A 15,731-nucleotide genomic window follows, 5' to 3' on the forward strand; every position below is an offset into this window, starting at 1 on the left:
TCTAGTCCCAGTCGGCCTCAAAGGAGACCCAGCCCACAAAAATCCACACTTCCTTTCTTCACATTATGCAGAATGGTCTTAAATGGAAAGCAGATAAACTTGAGATTTGCCTTGATCAAAGAAATTTGCACTGATCTTTATCAATTTATGTTCCAGTTTTACTTCCTGATGATATCGGTGTTGCTTTGTAAGCTTGTGTGTTTGGAAAGGTGGTAGTTCTACCATTTCGTGTGTTTTTAAAAAGAAACTAAAATTAAAATTTCCAGTAGTTTACTTCATCAGAGGCAGTCCCTCGGGGTCGAGGATGACTTGCTTCCACACTAAAAATGAGTACTCAGGTGACCAATGAACTCATTTTAAATGGTGGAAGATGCCTGTGCGTGAATTCTTTTAACGTGGGGTGGCCGTTGCACACCAGCCACTATACGGGCTTGTCGGAGCACGGTCTTGGTCCAGTGGCAAGGGGATTCAAGATGACGAGACCAATAGTTTTAAATGCTATATCACAGAGGGTTTTCTATTTTTACCTTAATACTGTTCAGTCATTCAAGAAAGCAGTTAAACTTTGTTTTCTGAGTTTAAACTCAACAGTTCTTGAAACACCGGTTCTCCAATTGACCAAGTACTATACTATACTATACTATAATATATAATTATTAGAAAGAAAAAATACAAACTGTGCGAATCTGATTTTTTTTAAAAACTAGAAATACATAGCTAGTCGATCATCCGAAAGGAAACAAATTTATTTTTCTCGTGGGAGGTGCCTCCAGTTACTTTGTAGTATGTCCTGAAATAATGGATGAAAATGAGTTTTGAGTTTCGAGTTTCAGGCCCATTCAATGGCAAATTAAACAATTTTTCTCATTTGATATATTTGTTTGTCTGAGATTGTAAACACAAGTTGTAAAATAACAACGGACAGCTAGAAAAAGCACAAACAACACTCAAGTTTGTACCAAGTGCAAGTAACTCCGTGAAATGCTGGCAGATATGTTTCTATTCGCATTCTTAACTGGTATCCCAAAGCTGGTCTTGCTATCCATTTTTGGCCAACCTGGCCATGTTCACCCGCAACTTCTCACTTGGAATAAGATGGGGTTGAAAAAAGTGTAGTTTTACGTTGTAAAATGTTGTAATAGCAGTAACCATGGAAGATGTAATCATTTTATGAAAATAAGTTATCCTAAATAGAACACTGGTCTTTATTTAATAAAATTCCAGGTTTGCTCTATCTAGTGTCTTTTGCTACCAATATCCCAACTACAGTTTGTCAAAGTATTATTTTCTGTTTATATTTTAACAGCTATGGTGGTTGCAGGCAGGATGTACTTTGATGCCATTTCAAAATTGGGAGAGCTGAGTTCCCAGTCACCGGTCTCCAAAGAGCTAGGTAAGGTGCATGTGAAACAATGGATGCATTTTGTAACATATAAACTTTATTGGCAAGGAGATGAATTAAAAGAATGAATTGCATTTATAAACTGCCTTATCATGTCAGGAACATCTTGGCATTTCACATACAGTGCATTACTTTAAAATGCAAGGGTTGTGATGCAGGCAAACTTGGAGACAGTTTCAAACAATATTGCAAGGAACAACCAGTTTATCTGTTTTTGGTGGTGGTGATTAAGGACGGAATGTTGGCCCGGTTATTTTGGAGAACTCTGCTTTTCGAATCGAGATACAGGTTTTTTAATCACCATTTTGAAACTTTGTACCAAATTGCAAAGATACGGTTACAGATTAACATCACAATAGCTTGATGAATGACGAGAAAAAGCAAGCACTGCTGTACGTACGTGCTGCAATTTCCACTGGAGGGCTTGTGGAGAGGAACAATTCAGTTTTATAGACTGGATTATTTCAGGGTAAGGGTTATTGTGTATTCACATTCTCTTTTAAATTGCAATTAAATGTTTACTTTGTGGAGCATAATTCTTTTATGAATGGCTTTATAGTAACATGCAGCTTACTCTGGTGATTCACCTACATGATAAAGTGTATATAGTCGTGAGCAGGGTAAGTTGAAATCTTCCAGTTCTAATTAAAATCTGCAGGTAAAAATAATCCATGTAGAGTTGGGCAATCCTGATATTGTTCACTATTTTTTATCAATTACAAAATGCACAGTTTTTTTTTAATCATTTAAAAGTAATAAGGAGGCATTGATACAGACCAAGAAAAATTAGTTTTAGACTCAGAAAATACATATCCTATTTTGACAATTTTGTATCCTCCCCTTCATCTTCTAAAGACACAGAACAAGGGCCCAAAATTTGCTGCCAATTAGCGTCAGATTTTTTGAGATATCAGTGTTTTTTGGAGCTAACTTAATTTTGCAAGTTTCGTCAAGGGTATAACGCCATCCTTAGCAGGTAACGGACGATTTATTTTTAGTTAACATTTTTATGACGTCACTCTGGGTCAGACCAACCCGTGACACCATTTTTGTCCATTTTTATATGTTTCGCCAATAAGGACCTTTTCAAAAACTGCCTTGCCTTATCAAATCTGAGTCGGATAGAAATCGGCAGACGCCATCTTGTTTATTGGAGCTGAATTATAGATTTTGGAGGGAGGGAACAAGACTTGTATTACATTCAATCTAATTAAAAATGTTTTTGTGCGGAGGGAGAAGAGAAACTTTATTTATTGCAGTAAATTGCGAGTTGAAGTTCCACCACTGAAGCGCAGCTCACCGGGCTCGAAGCACACAGTCGGAGTGCCGGCCGGCAGGATCGCTCCCTCGGCTGGACACGAGCTCGGCTTCCAAAGAAACCTGGGGTGGGTGGTGGAAGCCAAGCTGGGGAGAGGGGCAGTGACGGGGCCATTCAGCCAGGGATAGGGGCGGCAGTGCTAAGGGACATTGGGCCAGGGATAGGGGCGGCAGTGGTGAGGCCATTGGGCCAGCAATAGGGGCATCAGTGGTGGGGCCATTGGGTCAGGGATAGGGGCGGCAGTGCTAAGGGACATTGGACCAGGGATAGGGGCGGCAGTGCTAAGGGACATTGGGCCAGGGATAGGGGTGGCAGTGGTGGGGCCATTGGGCCAGGGATAGGGGCGGCAGTGCTAAGGGACATTGGGCCAGGGATAGGGACAGCAGTGGTGAGGCCATTGGGCCCGGGATAGGGGCGGCATTGGTGGGGCCATTGGGCCAGTGGTGGGGCCATTGGGCCAGTGATAGGGGCGGCTGCAGCGGGCTATTTGCGAGCTATTGGCTGGGACGTGGAGTTTCAGCATCAAAACATTCCCAGGGCAGGTACATCACAGATACAAAGGCAAAATACTGGATTCTAGAATAAAACAGAAAATGCTGAAGATCTCAGTGGGAAAAATCACCACAGGTTAGTTACAGAGTAAAGCTGTTCAATTACACATTACCCTGGAAACCCAGATGCTTGGGCATATGCAGAACAGGGCCTCAGTTTTTTGGCGCCATCAATTAACTCCACTAAGGTCTTTCTGCGCGGCGCCAAATTCAAACAGAAAAATGATGGAATTCGGATTTTTTTTTTTGGTGCTATTTTGGCTTAAAAAAATCGTCCTTTAATCTTAAATAGCGGCAAAAAAATGCAATGTGGAATTTTGGGCCTTTGCTCTCTGTCTTCAACTGTTCCAAATGGTCACTTATGGAATGAGCTGTGTCCATAAAGTGAATTTTAGCAGATGTATGCAGGCATGTACACAGCAATGAAATCAATCTCGCTCCCTTCACACCCCCCTCCCCTTCCTGGACCCCCCACCGCGGTTCTCTCTCTCTCTCTCTCTCTCTCTCTAGGTATGGAAGTTTCCATACACAGCTTTATTTTGATCATCAGCATGTTGGGGTTTTAAGGTTTTATTTTTGCAATGCCGATTCTAAAGGATAATTCCAAGTGCCATGACATCACTTAGCTCTGAAGATAGCTGTCTATTGTAGCAACATGGTACAATATACCAGTAACAAGTCTTTCTTTACTGCCACCTCCTCTCACTTGCCTTGAGCATTCCATAATATTAGCTTGGGCATTATGTTTTCATGGTGTTACATCTGTGCAAGGCTTTAAAACTCCAGTTTGGGGCACACTAACTGTTTGTCTTTTTTGTTTTGTTAATGTCTCCTGTGCCTCTCTCCAAACACTGAAGTGTGATTTTTCTCACATTGTATACAGACTATCAGCAATGTAAACACGCTGAGCAAACTGGCTAACACTGTCTTTGTATTGCAGTACCGCTTCCAAGAAGCAACTCTGCAAGGCAGACATTGCCATGGAATCCACTCCTTTTTTTAAATTTAGGGATGGATTCCTCAGCACTGTTGGAAAAACTAACTTTGTGCACAAGCTTCACGTGCAGTTGGTTGACAGTTGAAATGAATGGTAAATTGTCCATACAGACCACTAAAGTTTAAAAACTGCCTTACGGGCCAAAAAAATCGAACTTTCATTTATATAGCATCTTTCGCCTCTTGGTTTTCCAACGCACTGTACAGCCAGTTAGCACTTTTGAAGTGTAGTCACTGCTGCAATGTCGTCGAGCTACAGTACGGGGACGATGCTTGCGTCTGCACACATTGAGGCTGAACTCCAGGACATAGTCGACGTATTTACTGAGGCATACGAAAGCATGGGCCTTACGTTAAACACCCGTAAGATAAAGGTCCTCCGTCAGCCTGTCCTCACTGCACACCACTGCCCCCCAGTCATCAAGATCCATGGCGCGGCCCTGGACACCGTGAACCACTTCCTGTGATAGCTTCACAGAGCACAGCACGAACAGCTTCCTAACATGGCAGGCAGCTCTCTCGGAAGTCTCCGGAAATCTGCCGGTTCTGTTTATTATTAACCCTGCACTTGCAGTACACAATATGTCCACATCCACAGTGTGGAGCTACAAACATTACAAGCTTACAGACATTACACTTCTCCCTTCTTAATGAAGAAGCCATCATAACAAACATCATACATAACTTTCATGTTTATACATTACACAGGATATAAACTTACTTTTTTTCCATATTTACTAATTTAACTTTACCACTTGTTTTCTGTTTCGAAGCGGATACCTTCGCTCTCGAACAGAATCTTCCAAACATGGTGTTGATTTCACATTCATTCGAGGCTCATCCTGAGGAACGTTTTCCTCCACAGAATTTCCTTGATTTTCATTTGAACTCACTCTAACTTCTTTGTTTTCCTGACTCGGACTCAGACTTTCATTCTGATTCTCTCCTGGATTTGTTTCCAGTACACTGGATGTAAGATATGCTACTGGTGTATCAAAACTATCTGATGAGTCAGAAATAATGGAATCATTCCCACCTTCAACTCCTTCCATGTCTGTAGGTAAAATATGATCAATATGAACAAACCTAACCTGTCCATTATCAAACATCTTTACCAAATATGTGCGAGGACCACATATCTTCACCACTCTTCCTGGTAACCACTTTACCCATTTATGGTGATGGTTCTTCACTCTCATCTTCTGGTTTAATTTCACACTTCTCTCTTTTACTCTAATCTATCCTGAATCTCTCTCTGTCTTAATTGAGTCTCTTCTATGGACTGTGCCAAATTTGGCTTTAACAACGAGAATCTGGTTCGTGGATGTCGTTTGAGAAATAACTCTGCTGGTGTTCTACCAGTAGTTGTATGAGGAGTATTTCGATATGTAATCAAAAAATGAGCCAATTTGTGATCCAATGACAATTGTCGTTTCCTTGGATTTTGATCAAACATTTGTTTTATGAGGGCACGTTTTACAATTTGTAGCGCGCTCTGCTGCGCCATTTGAAGCAGGGTGGTATGGTGGAACCTTGGTATGTTTCAAACCATTTTTGCTCGTGAATTGTGCAAATTCTTCTGAACGCAATTGTGGTCCATTATCCAAAACAATTTCTTCAGGGAGGCCAAATTAAGAAAATAATTTTCGCAAAATGTCCAATGTTTTACTTGTTGTTTTCCATGTTGGAAACACCTCAACCCACTTTGAATGGCTGTCAATCACAATGAACAATTGTTGTCCTTCTAACTCGGCAAAATCAATATGTAGCCTTTGTCACACCCTGGGAGGCCATTTCCATGGCTGTAATGGTACAGGTGGTGGTTGCTTGCTTACCGATTGACATGTCGTACACTGACTCACGATGTACTCTATCTTTATCAAGACCTGGCCACCATAAATAATTGCGTGCGAAACTCTTGGTCAAGCACATTTCCAGGTGTTGGTCATGGAGGTCTCCTAATAATTTGGACCTGAATTTATTTGGTATAACCACTCTTGCAACCCACATGATACAATCTTTATCGACTGATAATTTATTCCTACGAATGAAGAATGGATGTGTATCTTTGTCTGTTACCTGGTTTGGCCATCCATTTGCAATATACTCATACACCTTTGACATCACTGGGTCATGTTTGGTCGCTCTACCAATCTCTTCAGCTGTGCCTGGCAGTTCATCAATGTATGAAAAATAAAACACTTCTTCCCTATTGGGTGTAACTTGTGATGGGGTAGGCAATCTAGACATTGCATCAGCATTACTGTGATCAGCTGATCGTCTCTATTCAATATCATATGTATATGCTGACAAAATCAAAGCCCATCTCTGTATTCGGGCTGCAGCTAATGTTGGAACTGGGGACTTTGGATGGAGGATTGCTGTTAGGGGCTTATGGTCCATAACGATGGTAAACGTACGACCGCACAAGTGTTTGTGAAACTTCTTGACCCCAAAAATTGATGCCAAAGCTTCCCTTTCAATTTGCGCATAATTACTCTCACTGGCACTGAGTGCGTGAAGCAAAAGCAATTGGTCTCTCCTCCCCACTAAATACATGAGCGAGGCATCACATGGTAGCTTAATCTCCTTAGATATGTCAGTGAACTAACATGGTGCTCTCTACCAATTTGCTTTTCCATTCCTTGAATGCTGTATCGCATTCTTTTGACCACTTCCAATGGACCTGTTTTTTCAAAAGTTAATTCAATGGATGTAATACTGTAGCCAAATTTGGTCAGAACTTCCCATAATAGTTCAAAAGACCCAAAAATGAACGAAGTTCAGTGACATTCCTGGGAGTGGGTGCATTTCTAATTGCATCCAATTTTTCCATAGTTGGATGTAAACCATCTTTGTCCACTCTGTACCCTAAGTACTCCATTGAGTTTTGAAATAACTCACACTTACGAGCAGACACTCGTACTCTGTGCTTCTCTAGCCGTTTGAGGACTTCATTCAATAGGTTATTATGAATTTGCCTATTTGGTGCTAAAATTAGTATTTCATCCAAATAACATACTACCCCTTCAATACCTTGCAAAATCTGGTTCATCACCCCTTGGAATATGGCAGGGGCAGATGACACTCCAAATGGTAGCCTATTAAATTGATATAGGCCTAGATGGGTATTTATAGTCAAACATGACTTGGACTCCTCATCTAGTTCAAGCTGTAAGTAGGCATTCGTAAGATCCAGTTTTGAGAAGATCTGACCCTCTGTCAGTGTTGTGAACAAATCTTCTATATTCGGCAATGTATTGGGGACATTACCCTCTAGAACCTGGTTTACAGTTACTTTATAATCACCACACAATCTTACCTTACCAACGGACTTGGGTACAACAACAATGGGTGTAGCCCAATTACATCGATCTATCTTAGAAATAATGTTCAGTCTCTAGTCTTTTGAGTTCTTCTTCAACTTTCTCCTTGAGTGCATATGGTACGGAAACGTGGTTTGTAGTAAACCGATCTAGCGTCCTTCTGTACCCTGACCCTCGCCTTGAAGCCTTGGATCGGACTGCCCGTTTCGCAGAACACCTTTGGATACTTCTTGATGACCTCATCCGTTGATGAAAATCTCGCTTCCACACAGAAAATCTTACTCCAATCCAGCTTCAGTGAACTCAACCAATTTTTTCCTAGTAAGGCAGACTTGTCTCCTTTCACTACTATTAGAGACAAGTTCTGAAATTGATCTTTATATTTCACCTGTACGGTGATACGACCTACCACAGGAATTTTCTCTCCCGAGTAGCCTCGCAGCTCTATCTTGGCTTTCTCCAGTTGAAAATCTCACAATTTGTCGCGATATAGTGACTGCGGTACGACACTCACGGATGCACCCCTGTCAATTTCCATTGGTGTCTTGAATCCTGCAACATCTATGTGGATTTTGATGCTTTCCGAATCGCTGTCCATTAACCTCGTGCTCCTGATGACGTGTAACTCTAACATCTCGTCCTGTTGTTGTTCTTCCATGCTATGTAGTCTCTTTAGATTTCTACTCATAGCTTTGAACACTGGACTCAGCTTTAAAAACTGCTTTACCCTTCAGTCGGCATGCCTTCGCAAGATGCCCAGTCTTCCTGCAGAAGAAACATTCTGCCTTCACATATGCACAACTTTGAGCAATGTGTTGTCCCAGGCACCTATAGCACGACTTCGACGCTCTTAGAATTTCCAGTTTCTGAGACTTTGCGCCCCCAGCGTCTTTTACTTTGAATCTGCAGGTGATTTACCTCAGTTGACTGACGACCGTAATTATTATTTAATTCTCAGGAATATTGTTCGGCCATGCCCATCGACCTCGCTGTCTGACAAGCAATCTCAAAAGTCAAGTCATCCATCAATAACTTCTTTCTGATTGCATCATTTTTCACCCCACAAACAAAACAATCTTGTAATGCTCGATTTTGAAAGTTTCCAAAATTACAGTGCATCGATAGCTTTTTTAATGCTACAATGTAATCACTGATACTTCTATCAGTCTTTTGATTCTGAATTCCAAAACGATAGCTTTCAGCAATTTCTAATGGTTTGGGGTTATAGTGCTGCTCCAGCTTCATTAAAATCTCTAAGCGTTGTGTCCTTTGGCTCGTCAGGCACAAGCAGATTTACAAGAGTGTCATATAATGCCGGACCTGCCTCTGATAAGAAGGTCGTTCTCCTACGTTCCAACACAGCCCGGTTCTGGACTGCATTGTCTGGGACTTCGATTATGTTATTTACAATGAAATACATTTCTAGCCGATCCATATACGCTTTAAAAACGTTCCCAGTCGTGTCTATATTCACCCAAATGTCCCAATACACCTGCCATTGTAATCTCTAGCTGTTCACACCGTGTGCTGTATTTTACCTCGGATTTTTGTAGCTTTTTCAAAGACAGAAACTTCCAAAGTCTTTTGTCGGCTGGCTAAATCCTTCACCAAAATTTCAGCTTTAAATCATCTAAAAAATCCCATCTTCCATCGCCAACTGTGATATCTTCACAGAGCACAGCGCACACATTTCCTAACATGGCAGGCAGCTCTCTCAGGAGTCTCCGGAAATCTGCCGGTTCTGTTTATTATTAATCCTGCACTTGCAGTACACAATACGTCCACATCCACAGTGTGGAGCTAAAAACATTACAAGCTTACAGACATTACACTTCCCATTTCTCGGGAAAATCCTAGCAACAAAAGCAGGCATCGACGACGAGATCCAACAGCGCCTCCAGTGTGCCAGTGCAGCCTTTGGCCGCCTGAGGAAAAAAAGTGTTTGAAGACCAGGCCCTCAAAACTGCCACCAAGCTCATGGTCTACAGGCCTGTAGTAATACCTGGCCTCCTGTATGGCTCAGAGACAAAGACCATGTACAGCAGACACCTCAAGTTGCTGGAGAAATACCACCAACGCTGTCTCCAAGATCCTACAAATCCCCTGGGAGGACAGGCGCACCTACATCAGCATCCTCGTCCAGACTAACAGCCCCAGCATTGAAGCACTGACCACACTCGATCAGCTCCGCTGGGCAGGCCACATAGTTCGCATGCCAGACACAAGACTCCCAAAGCAAGTGCTCTATTTGGAGCTCCTTCACGACAAATGAGCCAAAGGTGGGCAGCGGAAACGCTACAGGGACACCCTCAAAGCCTCCCTGATAAAGTGCGACATCCCCATTGACACCTGGGAGTCCCTGGCTCAAGACCGCCCTAAGTGGAGGAAGTGCATCCGATAGGGCGCCGAGAGCATGCAGAATCAAGTGCAGGCAATGGAAAGAGCGTGTGGCAAACCAGTCCCATACACCCCTTCCCTCAAAGACTATCTGTCCCACCTGTGACAGTCTGTGGCTCTCGTATTGGACTGTTCAGCCACCAAAGAACTCAACTTCAGGACCTCTATTCTGAGGGACTGCCTATGATGATGATGATGGAAAATGTGGCAGCCAATTTGTGCACAGTAAAGTCATAGAAACAGCAGCAAGATATATGACCAGATAATTTTTTTTAAAATTCATGTTGATTGAGGGATAAATATTGACCAGAACATCAGTGAGAATGCCCCTGCTCTTCTTTGAAATGTACCATGAAATCTTTTACGCCCACCTGAGAGGACAGACGGGGCCTCGGTTTAACATCTCAGCTGAAAGGTGGCACCTCCGACAGTGCAGCACTCCCTCACTACTACACTGGGAGTGTCAGCCTAGAAGAACAGATGTAGTCTGGATTGTGAATTTATCCATGACCATTTGTTTTTCTGATTAAATTGCCAGCTAAGACATGTGCAGTTCTTCAGAGGTGGGACCAACATTGATTGATTGATTTCCCTATAAAGCAGAGGCAGTTGATATGAGTGAACAGGAAATTATTCTATTTCATGTGTAGTGCTCGCCTGAGGGTTTAGTGAATAAAGGCATCAGGTGCTTTATCATAAAATAGAATGATATGGCACAGAAAGAGACCATTCGGCCCATTGTGCCTGTGCTGTAATTTAGTAGTAAGTCATGCAGAAAAGAAGGTTCCAGATACAATTCATGCTCTCTACTGAAATAGCTGATCTCAGCAAGAGTCGGAGTAAAAGAAATCGGCTAAGGTTCTTGCTCTTGATTGCTATCAAGAAATTCCTACCGCAATTTGTGCTTTTGAGCGTACTAGGTAAGGATAGGATTGTGCTCCACTGTGATGCTCCTAATATTGAATAGCTGGCCGATGTCAACCTCTTAAACCACCTACAGGTGTCATTTGCATCAGCTACTGGAGGGCTGCCAGCACCTGTGGAACTATATCCCAGCACAAGATACTATCTTCCGGAGAGAAAGAGAGCAGCAAGAAAATTAAGTTGGGGGAGGGTGGTGCAATGAGAAACTGCTGGGTCGTGTCCCTGATTAACAGAACAGGATGTAAGGAAATATGTTGGAAGAAAATACACCCGAGTCCCTTTAGAATCAGCTTTCTTTGTTGGTTATAAATCCAATGGGAAACTAAAGGGGTGATTTTTTGTTTTTGTTTTAATCTCCCTTGCCTGGTGGAATCTGGGCAGTTGTCATCAAAACAGTCCAGTTACTGCTCATTTTCCATGCCACAGCTATCTTAAAGCCAGGTGGCTGAGTCGTCTATCTGACTTGGTTGGGAGCCTTGTGAATTTGTTAATCAGAGTCCTATTATGTAGGTCAGACCTCAGCCATTTTATGGTCTACTGGGCGGGGCGTACATGGTGGATGCTCTGCTCAGTCGAAGCTGTCCACTTTCTTGGAAAAGCCCCCACCCTTGTCACCGCCCCTCCCCTACTGATTGAGTGTTTCTCTGGACCCCACAAAAGTATTTGAGCCACTGCTGTCCTGGGCTCCCCCCTCAGTCTGCGTTCCCAAACCCCACCCTGATGGCATAGTTTGCTGCTGGCCAGCCGGGGTATTGCGCTGGGCCCAAACCCGGCAAGCTAGTTCTGGACACACATTTGGGAAAGGCAGCTCGCTGCCTCCTTCAAGTGAGGCCTGGCCATTACAATGGACCAGGCCTCACGCAGCAACTTCCGGTTGGTCTGCCAGCCAACCACCCGGGATTTAAGATTCACCCTTTATAAATGATAATTAATCTTTTAACTTTAAACTAGCAGATCTCATGGAGTTGTTTGTGTTGAACCGCGAGGTGCGCTGGTTTGAAATGGGGGTGCCAAAGGTATGAACAGGAAATACCAGCGATGCTCATCTTAGGCAACCTACCGACAGAAACAGCTGATCGGCTGGTAGCCAGTCCTCGGTACATCATCACATAATTGGTTGACAGGATGACAATCTCTGGTTCTGAAATCTTGTTGATTGAAGAGTCTCTACAACACTACATCATCTGGACATATTCATACATCGACACTGACCTGACTTTTAATGGTATAAAAGAGGAAATTGAAAACCATTATAAGACTAGTCCACCTGAAGAGGCTCCCTTGGATGAGCGCAAAATGCTGTGTTGAAATAAATATTTAAATGCAATTTAATTTGAATGGTATATAATCCTGTAATTGAATGATGTTTTAGTAAAATGCAAACTGATTTCAGCAGCTATTTAAATTTTGATGCATGCAAAGCTGTATATTCTGGAAACTTCAATGTAATACTATATAAAGTTATTGTTTCTGAAATAGCTGCCTTAAATGTGTGCTACTATATAATGGCTACAAAGGTTGTATATGATAGGAAATATGAAAGTAGGAATGATTCATCAAGGTAAGAAGTAGTTATTGGGAACGCTATAGCGACAGGAAAACCGTTCAGCTCGTCATAATGCACATGCTGTAACTTCGCTATAGCAGTATGATTTCTTTTGTCTTGTGAAGATTTCTTGTGATAAATTATAAATTAAAATGTAGGAAAAAGTACTGTCGCTGGCTGGATCTGTGAAATTGGATTTTATCCACTAAAACATAATGGGGTTGTAGTCTACTCTCTCTTTCAAGTTTTCACCTTTACCCTCTCTTTGAGACTCTGAGTCATGTAAGTCGACAAGCAACCATCTTGATCCATTGCCAAATGTCTAATTTCAATGTTTGAATCTGGAAAATGAGCATTAGCGGATTATTATAGAGGCTGTGATGGCCAGGGTTGCTCTTACCTTCCCACGATGTCCATGTATGCACACACACTACCTCGCCTCCAAAAAGGAGTTCCTGGATTGTGATCAAAAATGGGAGCCCTTGACAAATGATTTAAATCGCCTGCTATTTCTGCATTTCCCATTTCTTCTTCAGTTATTGAAGTTTCAAATGTTCAAAAGGGTTTAAACAAACCAAAAATTGCATTTCATAATAACATGGTTAAATTTATCTGTTGAATGTCCTTATGTGCCCTTTAAATGCTTTTAACACATTTCTTTTCCTGAACATTTCAGGTTTATTCAAAGATTTCGACTTACTGGGCCTGAATCTGTGAAAATTTGCCATAGTAATGGTGCATCTACGGTGTACACCATTATTATGGTGCAGACATTCCAAGAAATTATGGTGTGAGCTACTACATACACCATGCCATAATTTTCTGGGAACTTTGCGTTGCTGCACAGAGACTCCCGTCAAAAAAGTTGAACAGCTAATTGTCAGTTCTGTCTCCCACTAAAATTAGTGGTGAAATCCAAGTTTATTGAATGAACACCATTGTGATCGTCAGTCATTTAGACAATTAATGAATGGCACAAAAGGGCTCAGTTTGCTTGATATAATAACAGAATATTTTGGTTTTGAAATGCAGAGCATTAACCATGTAAATAAATCTATATTTGAATTAATTGGCTCAAATAATTAGACCATACATTGCGCTCCATTGAACTGTATTAAATGAACTGCTTAAAAAAAAAATCAATGATCTTTCACAGCAGCAGATCTGATATTGTTTAAATGTCCCGTGGTGGCTGCTGTTTACAGTATTTGACAGCTTGTGTTTGAAACAGCTTGCTCGGGATTTCCATTTGTATAAACTATCCCGGGCAGGGGTGACATCGCTTTTAGAAACATAGAAACATAGAAAATGGGTGCAGGAGTAGGCCATTCGGCTCTTCTAGCCTGCACTGCCATTCAATGAGTTCATGGCTGAACATGCAACTTCAGTACCCCCTTCCTGCTTTCTCGCCATACCCCTTGATCCCCCTAGTAGTAAGGACTTCATCTAACTCCCTTTGGAATATATTTAGTGAATTGGCCTCAACAACTTTCTGTGGTAGAGAATTCCACAGGTTCACCACTCTCTGGGTGAAGAAGTTTCTCCTCATCTCATCTCGGTCCTAAATGGCTTACCCCTTATCCTTAGACTGTGACCCCTGGTTCTGGACTTCCCCAACATTGGGAACATTCTTCCTGCATCTAATCTGTCTAAACCCGTCAGAATTTTAAACGTTTCTATGAGGTCCCCTCTCATTCTTCTGAACTCCAGTGAATACAAGCCCAGTTGATCCAGTCTTTCTTGATAGGTCAGTCCCACCATCCCGGGAATCAGTCTGGTGAACCTTCGCTGCACTCCCTCAATAGCAAGAATGCCCTTCTCAAGTTAGGAGACCAAAACTGTACACAATACTCCAGGTGTGGCCTCACCAAGGCCCTGTACAACTGTAGCAACAGCTCCCTGCCCCTGTACTCAAATCTCCTCGCTATGAAGGCCAACATGCCATTTGCTTTCTTAACCGCCTGCTGTACCTGCATGCCAACCTTCAATGACTGATGTACCATGACACCCAGGTCTCGTTGCACCTCCCCTTTTCCTAATCTGTCTCCATTCACTGCTAATTAAGATCAGTAGCCCAGTAAAATGCTCATTTCATCATGTTACATTTTATTTAAACCGCTCCCTTCCAATTTAATCGGCCTTAAAAACATATTCCACTTTGGAAACCTGTCCATAGCAATAAGGAAATGGCTGATTAGGTGAATCTGACTTCAAACGATGGTAAAGAGTAGTGAAGCTGTGCTTGTCTGTATGCGACTTCCGCTCTATTAAGTTCCGTCATTGGTCGATCAAGTGCACTCCGAGGTGTCCCACCCCATAGGAAAGTTTTCTATTATCTCATTATTTACACTCTCTACAGTTTTCAGTGACATGTCAGTTACATTGATATTGCTACATTTCACTTGTTTTAAATGAAGCAAGAGACCTGCATATACGGATAAAACAATGCAAGATTATTTTGTGGCAAATTCTGGGCCATTGAATTTAAATAGTAATGCAATGCTGATTTTATCAGATTTGTTTTATTAATTTCCAAGTAGAATACAGTTAATGCATTAAATCAACTGTTACACAAAGCATTTACTACAGTAATTTCAAGGTGAACTGTTTTGGGGGAGAATACTTAATGCTTTTCATGTTGCTGCAGCAATATCCATTGGCTGCAGCATTTGAGTTGTCATTATGCTCGCTGCAGCGCATTCTAATTGTTTTGTCCAGCAAATTGTGGCGTGAACTTGTCATTGGAGGATCGGGGAGCACGGCAGTGTACTTGTGGCCTCTGTCACTATTATTGCCATTGCATCCCAGAGCTGTGATCTAAATTCAGATTTTTCAGTCTGAACGTGTGCATTTTACCTAGTTTCACATGATGCAAAAATATAATCCATTCAGTGGAACTGCTGAAATATTTTTCGTCAGCTTCTAGCTGTTGCTGTTTTGTTTTTTTAACAATTTGAAGAAAAGGTTAGGCCAATTTTCAACTACTTATTTAGGTAAAGTTTATATTGTGTTTTATTAAATTGTATGTATGCATTAAAAACAGTACCAATTACACATCTGTTGCAGCTTTTGTTTTGTGTTCGGTAATCTACAGAGCGCATTAACCATGGGGTGGAGTTTTATTGTACTTTCAATTCATTAGTTACAAAAAATTCATTGATTTTGAAGGAAACATTTTCTAATTAGCACAATTATCTGGTATGTTAATAGAACAGCATCTAATTATCATTGGTGTTGTGCCTCTAATTATTCCTGATTCACATGTTATGTA

The 15,731-nt window shown here is 41.7% G+C and overlaps 1 protein-coding gene across 9 annotated transcripts in view; it reads left to right on the plus strand.

Annotated features, from left to right (window-relative positions):
* The window catches only part of baiap2l1a (BAR/IMD domain containing adaptor protein 2 like 1a), a 166,440-nt gene that overhangs the window by 32,877 nt on the left and 117,832 nt on the right, over positions 1 to 15,731 (plus strand). For all 9 annotated transcript variants that reach the window (XR_011596800.1, XR_011596799.1, XM_070900759.1 and 6 more), the window contains exon 3: positions 1,307 to 1,393. Coding sequence is in view for 7 of the 9 variants with exons in the window: in XM_070900759.1 (XP_070756860.1) it covers positions 1,307 to 1,393 (87 nt within the window). In the remaining 2 variants the exon portion in view is untranslated. The remainder of the gene's footprint in view (positions 1 to 1,306; positions 1,394 to 15,731) is intronic.

This window comes from Pristiophorus japonicus, chromosome 15, assembly GCF_044704955.1.
Source record: "Pristiophorus japonicus isolate sPriJap1 chromosome 15, sPriJap1.hap1, whole genome shotgun sequence".
Classification (NCBI taxonomy): Eukaryota; Metazoa; Chordata; class Chondrichthyes; family Pristiophoridae; genus Pristiophorus; species Pristiophorus japonicus.